General features: G+C 37.0%; 1 protein-coding gene across 1 annotated transcript in view; it reads right to left on the bottom strand.

Annotated features, from left to right (window-relative positions):
* LOC127657043 (nidogen-2-like) overlaps positions 1-17,475 on the bottom strand; it is a 52,373-nt gene extending 34,898 nt beyond the window's left edge. The window contains 9 exon segments of the mRNA XM_052145681.1: positions 84-311; positions 1,003-1,203; positions 2,285-2,530; positions 5,558-5,707; positions 6,118-6,602; positions 7,955-8,196; positions 16,453-16,755; positions 17,249-17,457; positions 17,460-17,475. Of these exon segments, the coding sequence (XP_052001641.1) occupies positions 84-311; positions 1,003-1,203; positions 2,285-2,530; positions 5,558-5,707; positions 6,118-6,602; positions 7,955-8,196; positions 16,453-16,755; positions 17,249-17,457; positions 17,460-17,475 (2,080 nt within the window).

The raw sequence follows: 17,475 nt of genomic DNA, 5'->3' as shown, positions 1-17,475 counted from the left end.
CACACTCTCTCAAGTGGCTTACTGCTGTTTTTTAAACTCCATTCTTATACTCTCTATAAAATGTAACTGTGATGAAAACCTACCTCCAACTGGGCCAATCTTGTTGGTCATGGCATATCGAAGTATGTGTTCCTCTTTGACGAACATAACAAATATGCGCTCCATTCTCAGTTCCTGTGTCTGGAGTCCGCTGACGGGCCCATGACTGCAGTACCTGTACGTGATGTTCTGTTTGACCTGGAAGGTGAAGGTCTCAGCTCCATTTTCTGCTGACATGACTGTAAACTCACGCACTGACGTAGAGGTAATCACTGTGAACATAGAGGTAGGAAATGTTTATGCCATCACCTAGAAATAAAAAAAAAACTCCAATACAGGACTTTTATAATAGGCTCTTTAAAACCAACAACAGCTTATGTTTAGGGTACATTGAGATCAGACACAGCTTCATAAAAGTAAATAGACTAGACTGGAGAAGACAAGAGTCAGCTTTTAGCTGGTGTTTTTAAAGTCTGTAAACTTTCAAATACTCACTGTTTAAAATGTATAGCCACAAGACATAAACTATATGAATTTTAACATGATTTTAGTGTAGTAAAATCACTTACTAACCTTTTCTGTGTGAAGTTATAGCAATTTTAAAACTTTGTTGCCCTGATGATGTAATGTAAACAAACCCAAAACCCTAAAACGACTGTCAAAATGACGATGTAATCAAGTTTACAGTTTAAATAATTAAAGTTTTCACAGAAGAATTAAAGAAGTACTTTTATACAATTTTAAGCTTCACATTTCTGCCTTTAAACCCTCAAAAATTGGCTCCATTCACTTCCATTGTGAGTGCCTTAATGTAACCTCGATGTTTGCTTTATTTTTTAAATCTTTTTTTGTGGTAATCAATATTATGCCCGAATGCTGTTGATTGAGCTTAAACTGGAACAACCCTTTAAGGTCACTTTTTAACCCTGTATTATGAAACCCTTTCAAGAAAGCAAAACTCACATGAAGGATAATAGTGGTAGGTGTCCTTAAATGGCTCTATCTGCACTGTGGCACCAGGGAGGATGAAGGGTACGCTGCCCTGTAAATGAGTATCCACATTGAGGTAGTTCTGAGTGTCCAAACCTGTGGCGGTCTGGACGATGCTGAGACGCTGGTGACCGGGATAGAAGGTCACATCAGCACGACGAGTGAACTCCGCGCCTGTGCAAAATAAATCATGCTTTTCAACTTGTTTTTAAAGGTTGTTGAAGTGCAGTGTTGTAGTTTGCTCATGTTACTGAAAACAAATATTAAGTTGCAAAATCAGATCCAGATGTGGGTTTTGACCAGCTTGATGTCACCGATGGGAATACGAATTAATTCAGTTTTTTTGCAGAACAATTTAAAGGGGCAGTTCACTAAAAAATTAAATTCTGTGATCATTTACTCACTGTCATGTTGTTAATATGACTCAAGTTACTTTTTTTCTTCTGTGGAACACAAAAGGAGAGAGCAGTATTTTTCCAGACTGACAGTCACTATTCACTTTCATTGTATGGAAAAAAGATGCAGTGAAAGCGAATGGTGACTGAGGCTGTCAGTCCCTTACATTCAGTATAAAATAATTTTTTGTGTTATATAGAGGAAAGACAGTATTACTTGTTTGAAAAAGTAAATGATGACAGAATAAACATTTTTGGATAAACTTTAAGTTTAAACTTTAAGACCATCAATTGAGATGCTTAAACTAAAAACATTTACATTTATGCATTTGGCAGACGCTTTTATCCAAAGCGACTTACAGTGCAATTACAGGGACAATACCCCCGGAGCAACCTGGGATTAAGTGCCTTGCTCAAGGACACAATGGTGGTGGCTCTGGGGATCGAACCAGCAACCTTCTGATTAACAGTTATGTGCTTTAGCCCACTATGCCACAACCACTCCAATCTAAAAAGATTCAAGATTTCTTTTCATCTAATGGTTTGTAAAATGCAGTGATGTGGCTCGCAAATAAATATTAAGTTGCTAAATAAGATCCAGATGGGGGTTATGACCCTTATAAAGGTGTTTGATTTTTTTACGCAAAGTGAAAACACCTGACTTAAATTATAGTAATGGTCTGAAAACATGTTAAACAGACCTTGAATATCAACCCATCAGAGAGCCCTTGAGAAAAGCTGTGGGACTCTATTAGCAAGAACCAAAACTCCTTGTCTGAAATCTCTCAGCAGGAGGCCATTTGTTAAACAAATCTACAATGCCATAAAAGTGGTATAAGATGAGCTCATGAAGGCCTCACCGGTGATACTGAAGCCATTAAAGCTATTTGGCAGTTCCAGGGCAAAGAGCCAACCAAAGAGACCGCCGATGGGTGCCACGGGCATGAGGGCCCAACCAAGCGGCTCTGGGACCTCACTGATAGCAGAGTATGCACGTCCATCACCCACCACGATGTAGGCATGCAGGTTGATGCTGTCCAGCTGAATTGGAGTCCCGCCCACAGATACGGTTCCCCTAACCTTTCCATTTACACGATGAGGGGCACCTGAGATGACAAGATGAAGAATAAATCATACATGGTACATAAACGCTGAATGATCTATCCGAGCTCTGTGTGGATAGCGATTTCATTCCTAAACTGTTAATAAAAAAACAGGTTAACTATTTTATTCCTTAATTTAAGAGGGCTCTACACCTGTAGAGTAAAATAGCTTTTTCAAGGCCTGGAGTACAGGACTGGCATCTGGAGCCTTCATCTCAGTTGGGAGTACAATATTTTAAATAATTAAATTTAATTAGGTGAAAAAACTTAAAGGAACAGTTCATCCAACAATGAAAACTCTGGCATGGTTTTCTATCTTACAAAGAACATAAAAAGAGATATTTTTTAGAACGTCTGAGCTGCGCTTTTCCGCAGTTTTCAAAATGTAAGATATTATTCCTCCATACATCTCACATCCAATTATTTTTTATTTATTGTGGCTAATCACGACGTTACATGTTTGAATGTTCGAAACGTATGAGATCAAAATATTTTGTCAGATATAGGGTGTTGCGTCTTGAGACATCATATATGAATGCAAAGAAGTGCAAATAAGGGAATATTTTTAATGAATAATGCTTATTCATCACACATTGCTCTTATAAAAGTATGACAGAAGACTTGGAATATAGCACTCAAGTCATATGGACTACCTTTATGTTGCTTTTTGGCCCTCTTTTGGAACTTGAAAACAGATAATCATATAAGCTTGAAACAACGTGAAAGTTAGTAAATGATGACAGAATTTTCATTTTTGGGTAAACTATTTCTTTAAATGGAACTTAGTGCACCTTTAAAAAAATCTGTTTATTTGTAAACAGGTGTCATAAGCTCCAGTTCTACCAGTTCCCACACACTGAGAATGGCAAGGCTGTCCTCCTTGAAACAAATCTGTAGATGAAGGTTTTTCCTCTCCAAAACCTCCTCGCACCACCTCCCTCTCGGTGCGCACAAAGCTCCTACTGTACACATGCATTTCCGACAGCTGAGGAAGCTTTTCCACAAAATATTTGCTATCAGACACAACTATCTGTCATTTAGCACAACCCTGACATGCCTCTTTGGAAGAATGCTCAAGTTTTCTTTCACACATAGGCTTGAAGTGGATCTTCACTGGCAGATTAGAGTCAAACAAGGCCAGTGTGATGACATTGTCTTCAGAAGATCCTGTTACTCAAGCCTTATGAGGGCCATTGAATGATTTACCAGGGAGATTCCTGTCAAGTTTACAAAAGATCATTCAAGAATGATTTGCACCCACAAAGATGGTATTTTTTATTTGCATGTAAAGCCTGCTTTTTTAGCACTCAATTCAGTAAGGAAATAAGTAATTATGCAAGTTACAGCGCAAGCGTGCCCAAAAATTTAGTGCAATTCCCAAGTCTGCAAAAAACTATCCCTAAACTATCAAACTACTTCTATTTTTGTATATATATGAATATTTTGCAATATAATTAAACTATATTGTTTATATACTTATAGTCAACAACTTTAAATTGAAAGTTTTATATTTTTAGTACTTTTCAGTCGATTATAATTTTTAATTACATAAGTTTTTGTAATTAATCACGATTAATCGAAGTGCTGAAATTTGACTCTCAATATACTTCTTTTCCAGTCAAAATGCATTTATTTCCATCTTAGCAAAGAAAAGAAAACAATATGTAACAATATAATGATTTATTGACATTTTCCAAACAAAGCCTTCTGAAGCATAAAGATAGAAATGCACTAAAATAGCATCAGTTCAAGTAACATTAAATGTTTCCCAAAGTCTATGTGCGAATTAGTCCTCACATAGGTTGTGTATTCATTGAAATGGGCATTAAATCTCTTAAACTCTTATCATCCACAATATTAGATAGCCGGCAGACTGTGGCTATCCCCTTTATAACAGCAATCGTGAAGCCGTGTACATGATTCGCATCAGGGCATCATTGACAGCATCAAGTGCCGCTTTGAACTCCACATGAAAAGCGCTTGCAGACAAAAACATTTCATTCTGTGTTTTGGTGATAGTTAAGATTTGCCGTGCTTCTACGGTAATTAAAATGTCTTACACAGGCTGAAAAAGACTTGATTTCTGACACAAGCTCTAGCTACGTTTGTTTTGCACAACAAATAGCATTAAGAGCTCCTGTCCCCATCACTTTATTACTGACACTGAATCACTGCTGTGTGCATCAGCGTAATGACTCCAGGCAGATTCTTTGCAAAGGTTCTGCCCTTCCAACCAGTGTTGGTTTATGCAGTAATAATGGTAAATGCATTAATTGCGGTTAAAGCGTGTATCGATTTACGATTATTTCCGTGCATTAACATATCTTCTATGTCGTCTACATTTTCAAATCCTATTTTGTTTGGATCAAAGTTTGTAATGTTGTTATTCACCTGGGAGCTGGCTGATTTTGTTCATGGCTTAGAACTCTTTTATAAAGGGTTTAATTAAATCCATATGGAAAAAATATTTATAGAAAATATACTACCAGAACCAAGACGGCTGATTAAGTGGGTGGGCACTTTTGAACTCAAAGATTTTTTTAATAGGTCTTAATGTATAATAAGCATAATTTTCAAAGAAAGGAGGCATGTTTGTGATCTTAAGTCTTAAGTATTTCAAATGAAAAAACTCTGTGGCAGCAACAACTATTAGGAAAAAGATGACAGGGTAAGTTGTGGCTATAACAACAGCTAGGTAACAGAAATGTTTGCAAATTACAGACAATTAGTGGCCCACACTACACGCAAATGTTGCTGTCATGGAGACATGGCTACATTAGTGGGGCTAATCTGACAGGAAATAACTGCATGGCATTAGCATAGCTAACCAGCACAAAGTGTGTGCAAAATTAAGTGTTTATCAGAAAATTCCATCACATTATGCCTAAAAATAGTGTGCAAGTAGAAAATAAAAGCTGGTAACATATATTCCCAGAGGTGTATTCCCAGAGGTCATATATTCAGAACAAGTTAATGTTAAGTGTGGCTTTAACAACAATTCTTTATATAGCATTTCCGTCCCAGTCTTACCATTTGGAAGGCACTGGCGGCCGTTGCCATAGAATTCAGAGTTGCAGTGACAGCAGAAGCCAGTGGAATAGTCCATGCAGCGTGCGTTCTGACTGCACTGCTGTTGGAAGCGCTCACAAGTCTCTTTATTATCAGTGGAGTACTGAATCACTGCAGAAGAGAGGCAATATACCAATTCAATATTCCTTGACCTTTCTAGTCATTTATGAGTACTGGATAAGGATTTAAAGAAATATCATTTTATAGAATGAACTAACAAATATCAATTTGTTATGCCAATTATTGCCAGGCAAAATTATTTGGCAATATCTTTTGACCAATAGCCATGCCTGCTTGTCCCAGTTCTACCAATATCTACCAAAATCTACTAAAAGCCTTGTCTATGGATTATATAATTGTTCTTGTTTTAAAGTATCTTGAGTGAATATTAAGTGAGAATTGTGTAAAATAAAGGTTAATTAAGTTTCAAGCAACTTTGTGTACATTTGCTAACATTGCAATAATTACTGGCATTGGTTTCTGAAAAAAACTTTTTTTTATCATAATCATTAAACTCTTACCTCCAGAGTCAAAGTTGACTTTCTCCTCAACACTGAACACTTGGCCACCAGAGGTGTGGGGTGGGACATCCTTTACTTGGTTTGGGTAAACCTGCTGTATCGCATGCTTCAGTGGTGGCCGCTGGGGCTGGGTTACATCCTCTGGAGGGAGATAATGGGTTTCTGGCCGAGGAAACTCACCTGGAACAGACACTGAAGGCTCGAGAGGAGAACGATCAAGTGGCGCCATCTGTTTGAGACCCTCCAATAAAGAGGAATCCTGCTCCGGATCCAGAAACTCTGTAGTGGTGGGTTCCTGGAAGTCTGGATCGATGTGGTACTCATCCTCATCAGATTCTGTGTAGTCTTCTCTGGTGAACTCAGCATCCAGAACTGGGATAGCTCTGGTTGAAATGGCCTCAAGTGGTGCAGGAACAACGTTCTGGAAGGAATATCTGTTTCCAATGTGAAACAGCCAAACTCCAGGCAATCCTGTGTTACCCTTCCTGAGGAGAGTTTTTATAGGACAAAAATATATAATTATTCAAGTCAAGCAAGTGCTGACATCCATATATAACATTTCCCTGAGACCCAAGCAGCTAAAAAGAACATATAAACTTATATTTGTTACTTATGTTAGGGATACAAGTATTTAGGAACTATACCAGCCACTGAACAAAGTTTATATCAAAACCTGACAATTCAGAAGCAATATGATTGGTGTGGGTAAGAAACAGATAAATATATAAAAATGTCCTTTTTTACTTTAAATCTCCATTTTCACTTTCACTTTCTTCGTCTTTTGTTTTTGCCGATTCGCATTATTCATGCATATCGCCACCTACTGGGCAGGAAGGAGAAATAATGGTATAAAATGACTTAAATATTTATCTGTTTCTCACCCACACCTATTATTTCACTTCAGAAGACAGATTTAACTTCTGGAGTCATATGGATTAATTTTATGCTGCCGGTATGTGCTTTTTGGACCTTCAAAGATCTGTATGCCATTCATTTGCATTGTATGGACCTACAGAGCCTAAATATTCTGCTGAACATATATATTTGTGTTCAGCAGAAGAAAGAAAGTCAGACACAACTGGGATGGCATGAAGATGAGTAAATGATTAGAGAATAAAAATGTTTGGGTGAACTATCACTTTAATAAGACGACAACGTGTGTGGTCATGTAAATGCAAAAAACTGCTTCCATGTATCAGTGAAAGGGTTAAACGGCATAAGATTAAACCGGTTGGCAAGGTTAGATTTTTGCCCTTAACCCCAATATCGCATTGCATGTAAATACTTTTATCAGCACATATCCAGTGTATGCAGATGTTGTGGTCATGCCTCTGTTTGATGTAAAAAGCAGAGAATAACTCTCAAATCTCATGTAAATGCGGTTTTCTTGCTTTGTTTTTTTTTTTTAAATAAGCTGATTTTTGGGGGCTATCAGCATATTGCTGTGCATGCAAACAGGACCAGTGTTCATCGCAGTTTTCGACACTAGCTTCAATTCAGTGAGCTACTTTTTGCTAGTAGCTTATAGTGTAGCAAATACATTTTCTAAACCGTAGCTTGACTGAAGTTTAGTAACTAATGAGTAAAGCTTCTAGCTTAGGAAGCTTTATTGTTAATATAGCTTCCTCAACACTATTAAAGACTATTATGTAAATTACTGATTAAAATTTTTTTACATTTACGTAGGTTTGAGGTGTTTATGTTTTGATTATAAATGACAGTTAAATTGAACTGTTATGAAGCAATTAAAACATTTAGCATTTTCATTTATTTTCCTACAAGATACCATACCACACTTTATGGCTTTGTTAACAATTCAACATTTTGACACACTTACTGATAAAGATTTTTGATGGATTGTTCCTCATTGTTGGTGACACTGTAGTATGGCCCCTCTGCCCGGGAGAAGAAGTAGGACAGCTCTCCTCTGGTGAAGCCCACACGAGCTGGAAGCTCAATTTCAACATTGTAAGATTCTTTGGGCCGCGTTCCAAAAAACTGCAATCCATCCTCTGGGTACAGGAAGAGTGCATATGTATCCTTTTCATTGTATGCAAGCACCACTTGGAACGTGTTCATCTACAAGGAAGAAGTAAAGACTATTACTCAAGACTACTGTTACGTGACCCAGTGTTCATTGTGGCTCTTTAAAAGGTAAAACTAAAAAGTTTTCACCTGTAACAATTCCATTACGCAAATACATCTAAAGCTGCTACCATCTAGGACATGCTTTCAACAACTTCAAAGATTTTGCAAGGCACTAGTAACCCACCAACTTTGCACCATATCAGAATCAGAATGAGCTTTATTGCCAAGTATGCTTACACAAAGTCTTGGTGACAGGAGCTTCCAGTGAACAACAATACAAAAACAGCATATATATTTTCTAAGACATAGAAAATATTAAAAAGTAATACAAAAAAATAATAAAGTATATGTAGAATACACAATAAGACTATATATATATATGTGTGTGTATATACAGTCGTAGCCAAAAGTATTGGCAGTAACATCAATTTTGTGTTTCGCAAAGTTTGCTGCTTCAGTATTTGTAGATTATTTTTTAACATGTTTCTATGGAAAACTATGATAAGCATTTCATGTTTTAAAGGCTTTTATTGGCAAAAACACTCAATTTATGCAAAGAGTCAATATTTACAGTGCAGACACTTGTTCTTTATAATCTCTGCAATTCACTCTGGCATGCTGGATATCAGCTTCTGGGCCAAATCCTGCCTGATGGTGATCCATTCTTGCCTTATTAGTGCTCGGATTTGATCACAATTTGTTGGCTTCTGTTTGTCCACTTGCCTTTTGAGGATTGACCACAGGTTCTCTATGGGATTAAGATCCGGGGTGTTGCCTGGCCAGGGATCCAAAATTGCAATGTAATGATCTCCGAGCCACTTCATTATCACTCTTGCCTTGTGACATAGTGCTCCATCATGCTGGAAAATGCACGGATCATGACCAAATTGTTCCTGGATCATTGGGAGAAGTTGCTCTTGAAGGACGTTTTGATACCATTCTTTATTCATGGCAGTGTTTCTGGGCAGAATTGTGAGAGAGCCCACTCCCTTGGATGAAAAGCAACCCCACAAATGGATGGTCTCGGGATGCTTCACTGTTGGCACACCACAGGACTCATGATAGCATTCACCTTGTCTTCTCCGAACTATCGATTTTCCAGATTCCCCAAACAGCTGGAAGGGGGCTTCATCAGAGAAAATAACTTTGCACCAGTCTTCTGCTTTCCAATCTTTCTACTTCCTGCAGAATTTCAGTCTGTCCTTGATGTTTATTTTGGAGAGAAATGGCTTCTTTGCTGTCCTTCTTGACACCAGGCCATTGTCCAAAAGTCTTCGCCACACTGTGTGTGCAGATGCTCTCAACCAACCTGCTGCCAATATTTAGCAAGCTCTGCACTGGTGGTGACACAATTCCGTAGCTGACTCCTCGGGAGATGGTCCTGGCGCTTTCTGGACACTCTTCTTCATTGCAGCTGAACCTCTTTCCTTGAAGTTCTTGATGATCTGGTAAATGGTTCTTTCAGGTGCAATATTCTTTGCAGCAATTTCCTTGCATGTGAGGCCATTTTGATGCAAAGAGATGATGGCTGCACATCTTTCTTTAGAGGTAATCATTGCTAACAAGAACACAATGATTGGAAGCACTTCTTCCCTCCTTTTATAGCAATCAGTCGGCTATTATAATCCGATCAGAATGATAGAGTGATTTCACCTGACTAGTACTTGTACACACTTTCCCAGGTGCTGCTGATATGATTAGTGAAATGATGTTAGCTGGTCATTTTGATAAATTTTGGTTTTTGTGATAAAGTAAATTTTTTTGGCCAATGAAGCTTTTTGCAATTATTTAAAATGCATCTGATCACTCTGCACAATAATCTAGAAACAATGTGAATCAACACCACAACAACTGAAGCAGAAAACTTTGCGAAACACAAAATTTATGTCACAGCCAATACTTTTGGCCACAGCTGTATATGTGTGTGTGTATATATATATATATATATATATATATATATATATATATATATATACATACATGAAAATCAGAGACTTTTATTTGAAAATCAGAGGACACTAGCAAAAATCCAGAGGGTTGAAATTCTGAAAAATTTGAATGCAAATTCTGAGATCAACGTGAAATGTTGCTTGCAACCGACTTCCATAATGTAATGTGTTTCCAAGTGATACAGGATAATAAATGGCAATTGATTGGATCATGAAAAGTAAGCTCAAGCAACAACATTTGTGAACAATATGTGAACATTTTGTGGTAATCAACATAAAATGTTGATTACCACAAAAATACATTTAGTTCTTTTCTCTCAAAAATAAGCTGGGTTACAGTGAGGCACTTACAAATGAAGTAAATGGGGCTCATCCATAAATGATATTTTAAAAGTATAGCCACAAATATGTGTGTTAAAATGATTTTAGTGTTTTACAATTACAATTTTATAATTTTGCTGCCATGACGACATTATGCCGTAAACCCTGTATTCCCACAGAAATGATGATTTAAACAAATCTACAACTTAAATATGACACTATTTTTAATGAAATAATTAATGTAAGTGCTTTTATAAAACTATGAGCTTCACATTTCTGTGTCTAAACCAATTCACTTCCATTGTAAGTGCCTCAACATAAACTAGATTTTTGCTTTTTTTTAAGTCAAAATTTTTGCGGTAACCAACATTATACCACAAATAACGTCAATTTAGCTTAATTTGTACTGAACCACCGAATAGTCATTTTACTATGCATTTCTAGCAAGAAATGACTATGGAATTTCAACACAGATATTAGAATGTCCCCACCCCAGCCTCTCACTCTCTCCTTCTCTCGCATACACACATACAGAGGATGTGTGTGAAATTCCTCTCATCTCCAAGCTGTCCCTGAGTGGAGCTATCACCCCCAGCAAACAACCCCCCAATTCCAGGGAGACAATGCTGCATCTGGTTTTTAAAGTGCTGCAGGCCACCTATTTCCCCAGCATGTATCCCTTCACATAACCACCCAATCCCCTCACCCAACCCTACAGCTTCAAACTCCTAATTGCAGGACCACACTACCTCTAAGCAGAGTAGAAACACACCCATAAACAAGATTGCTTAAAGATGTTATAGTACGAAAAAAATTAGGCTCCATTTAGGAAGGCAATGCCTAGCCAATGTACTTAAGAGGACGTTTAATCGGTTTGGCAATGTATTTATTTACCAATATTCACACTTTTCAACTCAAGGTTCACGGATCTATCCATTAATGATTAACCTCCTTTTGTATTCTACTGAAGATGGAAAGTTATGCAGGTTTGGAACATCGTCAGGATGAATGAATGGTGACAGAATTTTCTTATTTGAATCAAATATCCCTTTAAGTGGTTTACAGAACCAAGACTAAGTTGGATCTCCAATGTTCATGGACTAACACCCACATAAGCCTGTATTCCTTCCATCCAAAGATCATCTGTTCAGATACAGACTGGAGGGGATGGGGGCTGGAGGAGATACAGACTGAGATAAAGATGTGGTAAATCCCAAAGGAAAACACAAGATATCATCCAGACTTTTCACCAATATGACCTCCAGGGCTTATCCAAACACTCTGCTTAGAGTCCGTCCGGAAGCATAGTAAATCAACTCAAGGATGTGCTTTCTTCAAACAACCCGCATGGCTTAAAGATCTTCTATTGCAATCAAGTGAAATTTAATAAGCAAAAATTGCTTAAGATTGTAAACAATTTTGAGGGCTTGCAGAGCGACATGACTGTTGAGTAAAGAAAGATGACTTGGGTTTGACTTTCCACCCAGTAACCCAGAAAGAGCCAAACAGTGGGAGGCCAGTATAGCTGAGCCAATTTGTCACAATTATTAAGTATCTAATTCTGGCATCTTTATAGAATAATGGCAGCCACTAGAGCTCAGTTTATTATTTTTGGTCACTTCAGCCTTGACTGCATTTGATCCTTTAATGAACGTGTTGATATATTGCATGACCAGTCAAAAATTGGGACACATTTAACTGAAAATATGCTTCTTATGATTTTAAAAAGCTTTTAAACAAAGTGTTTTAATTATCTCATCATTTACTCACTCAATTGCCATCCCAGATGAGTATGACTTACTTTCTTCTGCTGAACACAAACGAAGACTGTTAGAAGAATATCTCAGCTCTGTAGGTTCATATAATTCAAGTCAACAGGGTCTAAAACTTTCAAGCACAAAAAGCAAATAAAGACAGTATAAAAGTAATCCATATGACTCCACTGGTTAATCTATGTCTTCAGAAGCTATATGATAGGTTTGGTAGAGAAACAGATCAATATTTAAGTCCTATTTTTACCATGTATTCTCCTCCCTGCCAGTAGGTGGCAATATGCACAAAGACAGCTAATCGCCAAAAACAAAAGAACTACTACTCTTGGGAGAAAAGATAGCTTTGGAGGGCTGTTTGAAAGTGGAGATTCAAAGTAAAACAAAGAACTTATAAATTGATCTTTCTCATCTACACCTATCATATTGCTTCTGAAGACCTAGATTTAACCAGTGGAGTCGTAGGGATTACTTTTATGCTGCCTTTTATGCTTTTTGAGCTTCAAAGTTTTGGAAACTGTTGATATGTCTTGTATAGACATAAAGCGCTGAGACACTCTTCTAAAAATCATTGTGTTCAGCAGAAGAAAGAAATTCATTCACATCTGGAATGGCATGAAGGTGAGCAAATGATGAGAGAATTTCAAGCACATACACACAAGGCTTAATCTTATGTGCTTGGAAATTGTTTTAAACTCTTTACTAAATAATTCTGTTTTAACAGATGAGTTGGACCGGATAGTAAAGGAAAAGCAGCCAACAAGTGCCTTGCATACATGGAAACTCCTCAGTTACTATATATATATATATATATATATATATATATATATATATATATGAAAAAAAAACATCTCAGATGGCACCTCATGACGTTGGTTGAGACGATGCCCAGAGTGTGCAGAGCTTTATGACAAAGGGTGGCAACTTTGAAGAATCAAAAATATATATTATAATAATGTTTAAAAAATGTTTTTTTCAAATAGAGATGTTTTTTTATTACATAATTCTGTGGACATTATTTAATTGTTTGACTACTACTGAAATCTAAAATGTAGGGGGTAATAAGAATGAGTATGTGTCTCCAAGTCCAGAGGAACTCCAGATGATATTTACTCTGTCTGAGAAGATAAACAAGAGCATGAATATATCCCTATGGAACTCCAGAAAACATAAATGGCTCTCCTCATCCAATGAATAAAAACTGATATTTTATGAGCAGAGCAGCTGTTTCTTCTCAGCAGTCTGGACAAGAGAGCCAAAAACACACCAGAGTCCTGGAGAAAAGAATGGCCCATTCATTAATGCCCATTTGAATACATCAGCGACACTCGGAAATCTGTTGTGTGTTTTTAACCATCTCAGCTGAAGTCACTTAAACAGTGTTGAGGAGTAACTAAAAGTAATGACACTATTAACTTACTTAGCATACATTATACAGTAACATAACAGTAGTTCAACTAATTCACAATGAAGCTTTTCACAAAACAAGCAACTTACGAGTAGCATCACAAAACACTATTTTTGTAACACTGTACTGTGCACCTAAACCATTCTACCTCTCCTCATTTCTCAGGTTGGACAGTACAAAACATTGTATATTGGTTCGTTTAAACGGTTCATGAATTATGATTCACTGATTCACATATAGGCCAACCACTGAAAACCTAAACAAGTGGACTACTCCTTTTACGTAGTAAACTCATTCCCTCAGTTTAATTGAAATAAAAAGAAAGATCTGCACTATGGAAATGTCTTGTGAAAAATACTGGTTCTTCATCGTTTAAAAATAGCAGCAGGGGAATAAAAACAGACCAAAGCATTCTTCAGTGAGTAGACACATTTCTCAATTCACAAAAATATGGATATCAAGTTGATTTAAACAGGAGTGCATAATTATGATAATCACTCAAATAAAAGATGATAAAGTCTCTATGTGGTGCAAACAGATGGAAAGTTACTGCAGAGAGAAGCATTCTGGATGTATAATTTACAAACGGTCTCCTTTAGGTTTAAATGAAGACTTTGATCTAACACCTTTTCTATAAAGCCTTTTTTTGTTTAGTAAGTGACTGCTGATTTATGAGCAGCATTGTAATGCTCAATGTGTCAGTTTGTTACTTTTCTGAGCAATTTAGTTGATTACTTTGTTTATTACTTTGATTGTCTCTGGGTATTGTCAATGGGTAATTGTCTGAGTGATTATCTTAATTATGTACACCTGTTTAAATCAACTTGTTATCCATATTTATGTGAATTGAGAGACGTGTCTACACGCTGAAGAAGACCTTGGTCTGAAATGGTTGTTTTAATTTCTCTGCTGCTATTTTTTTTATTTTTTTAACTAAAGACATAATTGTTTTGTGAGACATTTCTAGAATGCAGATCTTCTTTAGTTTTTTTTTTTGCATGACTCAATAATTAGGACATAGCACCTGGATTAACTGGGAGAGCACAGTGATTAACTCTTTTTGACTCTATTGAATTGATTAATGGCATCTCCAATGCTTATGTAATTAAGTTCAATTAACTTTGTTTTCATAGAAAGAACTTTCTTTTTTTCTCCCCAATTTGGAATTCCCAATGCGCTCTTAAGTCCTCGTGATTGTGTAGTGACTTGCCTCAATCCAGTCTCAACCCAATCTCCATTGCCTCCGTGTCTGAGACCGTCAATCTGCACATCTTATCACGTGGCTTGTTGAGCATGTTTCCGCGGAGACATAGCGCGTGTGGAGGCACACTCTGTTCTCCGTGGCATCCACGCACTACTTGCCACGCGCTCCAACATTATAGCGACCACTGGGAGGTTAACCCATCATGACTCTCTACCCACCCTAACCACTGGGCCAATTTGGTTGCTTAGGAAGCCTGACTGGAGTCACTCTGTATGCCCTGGATTCAAACTTGTGACTCCAGGTGTGCTAGTCGGCGTCTTTACTTGCTGAGCTACCCAGACCTCCTCCATAGAATGAACTTAACTATTTAGGTTAAGGTAATTAAATACAAGTAGATTTAATTTAGATTTGCTATTTAAGTTGAGTTGTTTCTGCTGTTATTCATTTTAATTGAATTCAATTTCAAACAATATAAAAGCTCAAATAAAGATAACAAATTCTAGGTCTGTCATTAAACTTAATTCTCCAAAGAAATGCATATATAACTGCACATGCACAAAGTGAATTAGAGTCAACAGGGTTCAATTTGACTAAATGGGACACTGATCACCCTAATGGTGACATCACACGAAACAACTATTTGCAACCAAACAATGTAAATAATACTACAAAAAGAGTTTAAACATGAGTTCTTAATTACAACTATTTAAATGCCCCCATAATTAAATAATTCAAGCACAAAGAATATGTCTATTCCCCATAGAGTAAATTTTGTACTAAAAGTTTTAGTTATTAACACTTAAAATCTTAAGTCTACGTATTTCTAAGAAAAATAAGTTCAATATTTGAGTTACGAGCCCAAAACCTGACATTTCATGTAATACTTATAATGAAGACAACTTTATATTTCCAGTAATGACAACTTTAGGGTTTACAGTAATGTTGGAAATTTACATTAATTTTAGTGAATCGGTTCAATGAAGCCCCTGTGCTGAAGAAGTTGCTGTGTTTTCTTTGTATAACCGAAATATTTAATTAATTGCTTGTGAATTGTGCACTTTTTTTAACACTAATTTAGGCATGTAAGCCTTTAAAGTAATCAACATAATAAAGAAATAAAATTCAGTCAAATGTGTCCACAATTTTGTGTCCACACGGTTGTCGACAGACATTGACAGTTTCTAATACAATAAAGCTTGAGAATGACTTAAAGACAATTAGCCCATCAGACCCCTAAACAACAGTGTTGCTTTGATCATCTAAAGCCTTTCAAGTCACTACTCAGCATTTCTCATGGTATGTGAAATGTAAATAAGACTTAAAGAGTGAGAAATGCTTGAACAATTAGGAGCAATTCTATCCCACCCATTGTTCCTGGGAATTGCAGGTAAAATTAAAGGCTCTGGGATAGATTAGCAGGTACTGGGAGATGGTATTGTATGTGCAGACATCCTTCAGGCATGAGAACAGAGAGGGAGAGACTAAATTGGGACAGACCACTGATGACCAGCTTTGATAACCTCTGTCTAAAGGGAGCTCAAGGGAACGCCAGACCTTCAGGGTCACATTCGGTATCATTCCAATCACTGCTCTTACCCGGTTGGATGGGGTAGAGCTACGGACGACCTCCTCATAGGCTGACACGTTCTCCCAGGTAACGATAAAGGCATGGGTAGGGGTGAATGTAGCATCTGGAAAGCCTCTCTTCACATCACCTTCTACTTGCTTTAGCACGGTAGGGGACTCTGTCTGCCGGTAGTAGATGGAGCCTTTTCCATTGCTGGTGTCAATGTCTGCCAGAAAGGGGGCTATGACAGGGAAGTCAGTGGGGAAGCCGTCGTCCACGTACTGCTTCTCCATGGGAAGATCCTGAGTTGAGATGATTCCATTAGTGGCCACCTGGAGAGAGACAAATAAAATATTCAAGAGTCATATTTGTATTATTATGCAATGTAAAAATGATAACAAGTCATAAGTTCAATTTAACCTGGAAAATCTATAATAAAACAGACAATTATATCAATGTATATCAGTGTCCCACTGACAAAAAATATATATATATATATATATATATTTTTACATTACCAAAATCTGGTTTTAAGATCATTTCATGCATTCAGTGCATTCGATTTGATTTAGATCTAATTTCCTGAGTCAACCTAAACTGAAGGCTGACCCATTGAAAAAACAACAACATAGCTAATGAAATTATACAGCCAATTATGTCTTTACTTAATAATAATAACAAACTCTTTTTGATTAGTTAGCTATAGCACTATTGATTACATGGGTTCTGACTTTCTTAGACCACTATTACAGTTTTTATTATATTATCAAGTTTTTCAGTCATACATTATAAGACAAATGTGCTAAAAACTGCTTCTGTACTTACATATAGATATCTGAAGGACGCCTCATAGAAGTACATAGGTTTTGTCAGGGTTATCACTCTGGAAGTTTCATCGTCCCCCTCTTGTAGAGTTACATCGCCGGAAAACATCCCATATGGATACAAGTCTTGTCTTTGAATGGCTGCAACATGATAAAGTATCCATGAAAGCTTCAAAAAGAATACCGTTATTTTGTCCCACGTCATTTTAATGAACAGCAACTACACAT

Source organism: Xyrauchen texanus, chromosome 16, assembly GCF_025860055.1.
Source record: "Xyrauchen texanus isolate HMW12.3.18 chromosome 16, RBS_HiC_50CHRs, whole genome shotgun sequence".
Classification (NCBI taxonomy): Eukaryota; Metazoa; Chordata; class Actinopteri; order Cypriniformes; family Catostomidae; genus Xyrauchen; species Xyrauchen texanus.
Note: the sequence above shows the minus strand (reverse complement) of the source record. Positions and strands in the feature narration are given on the sequence as shown.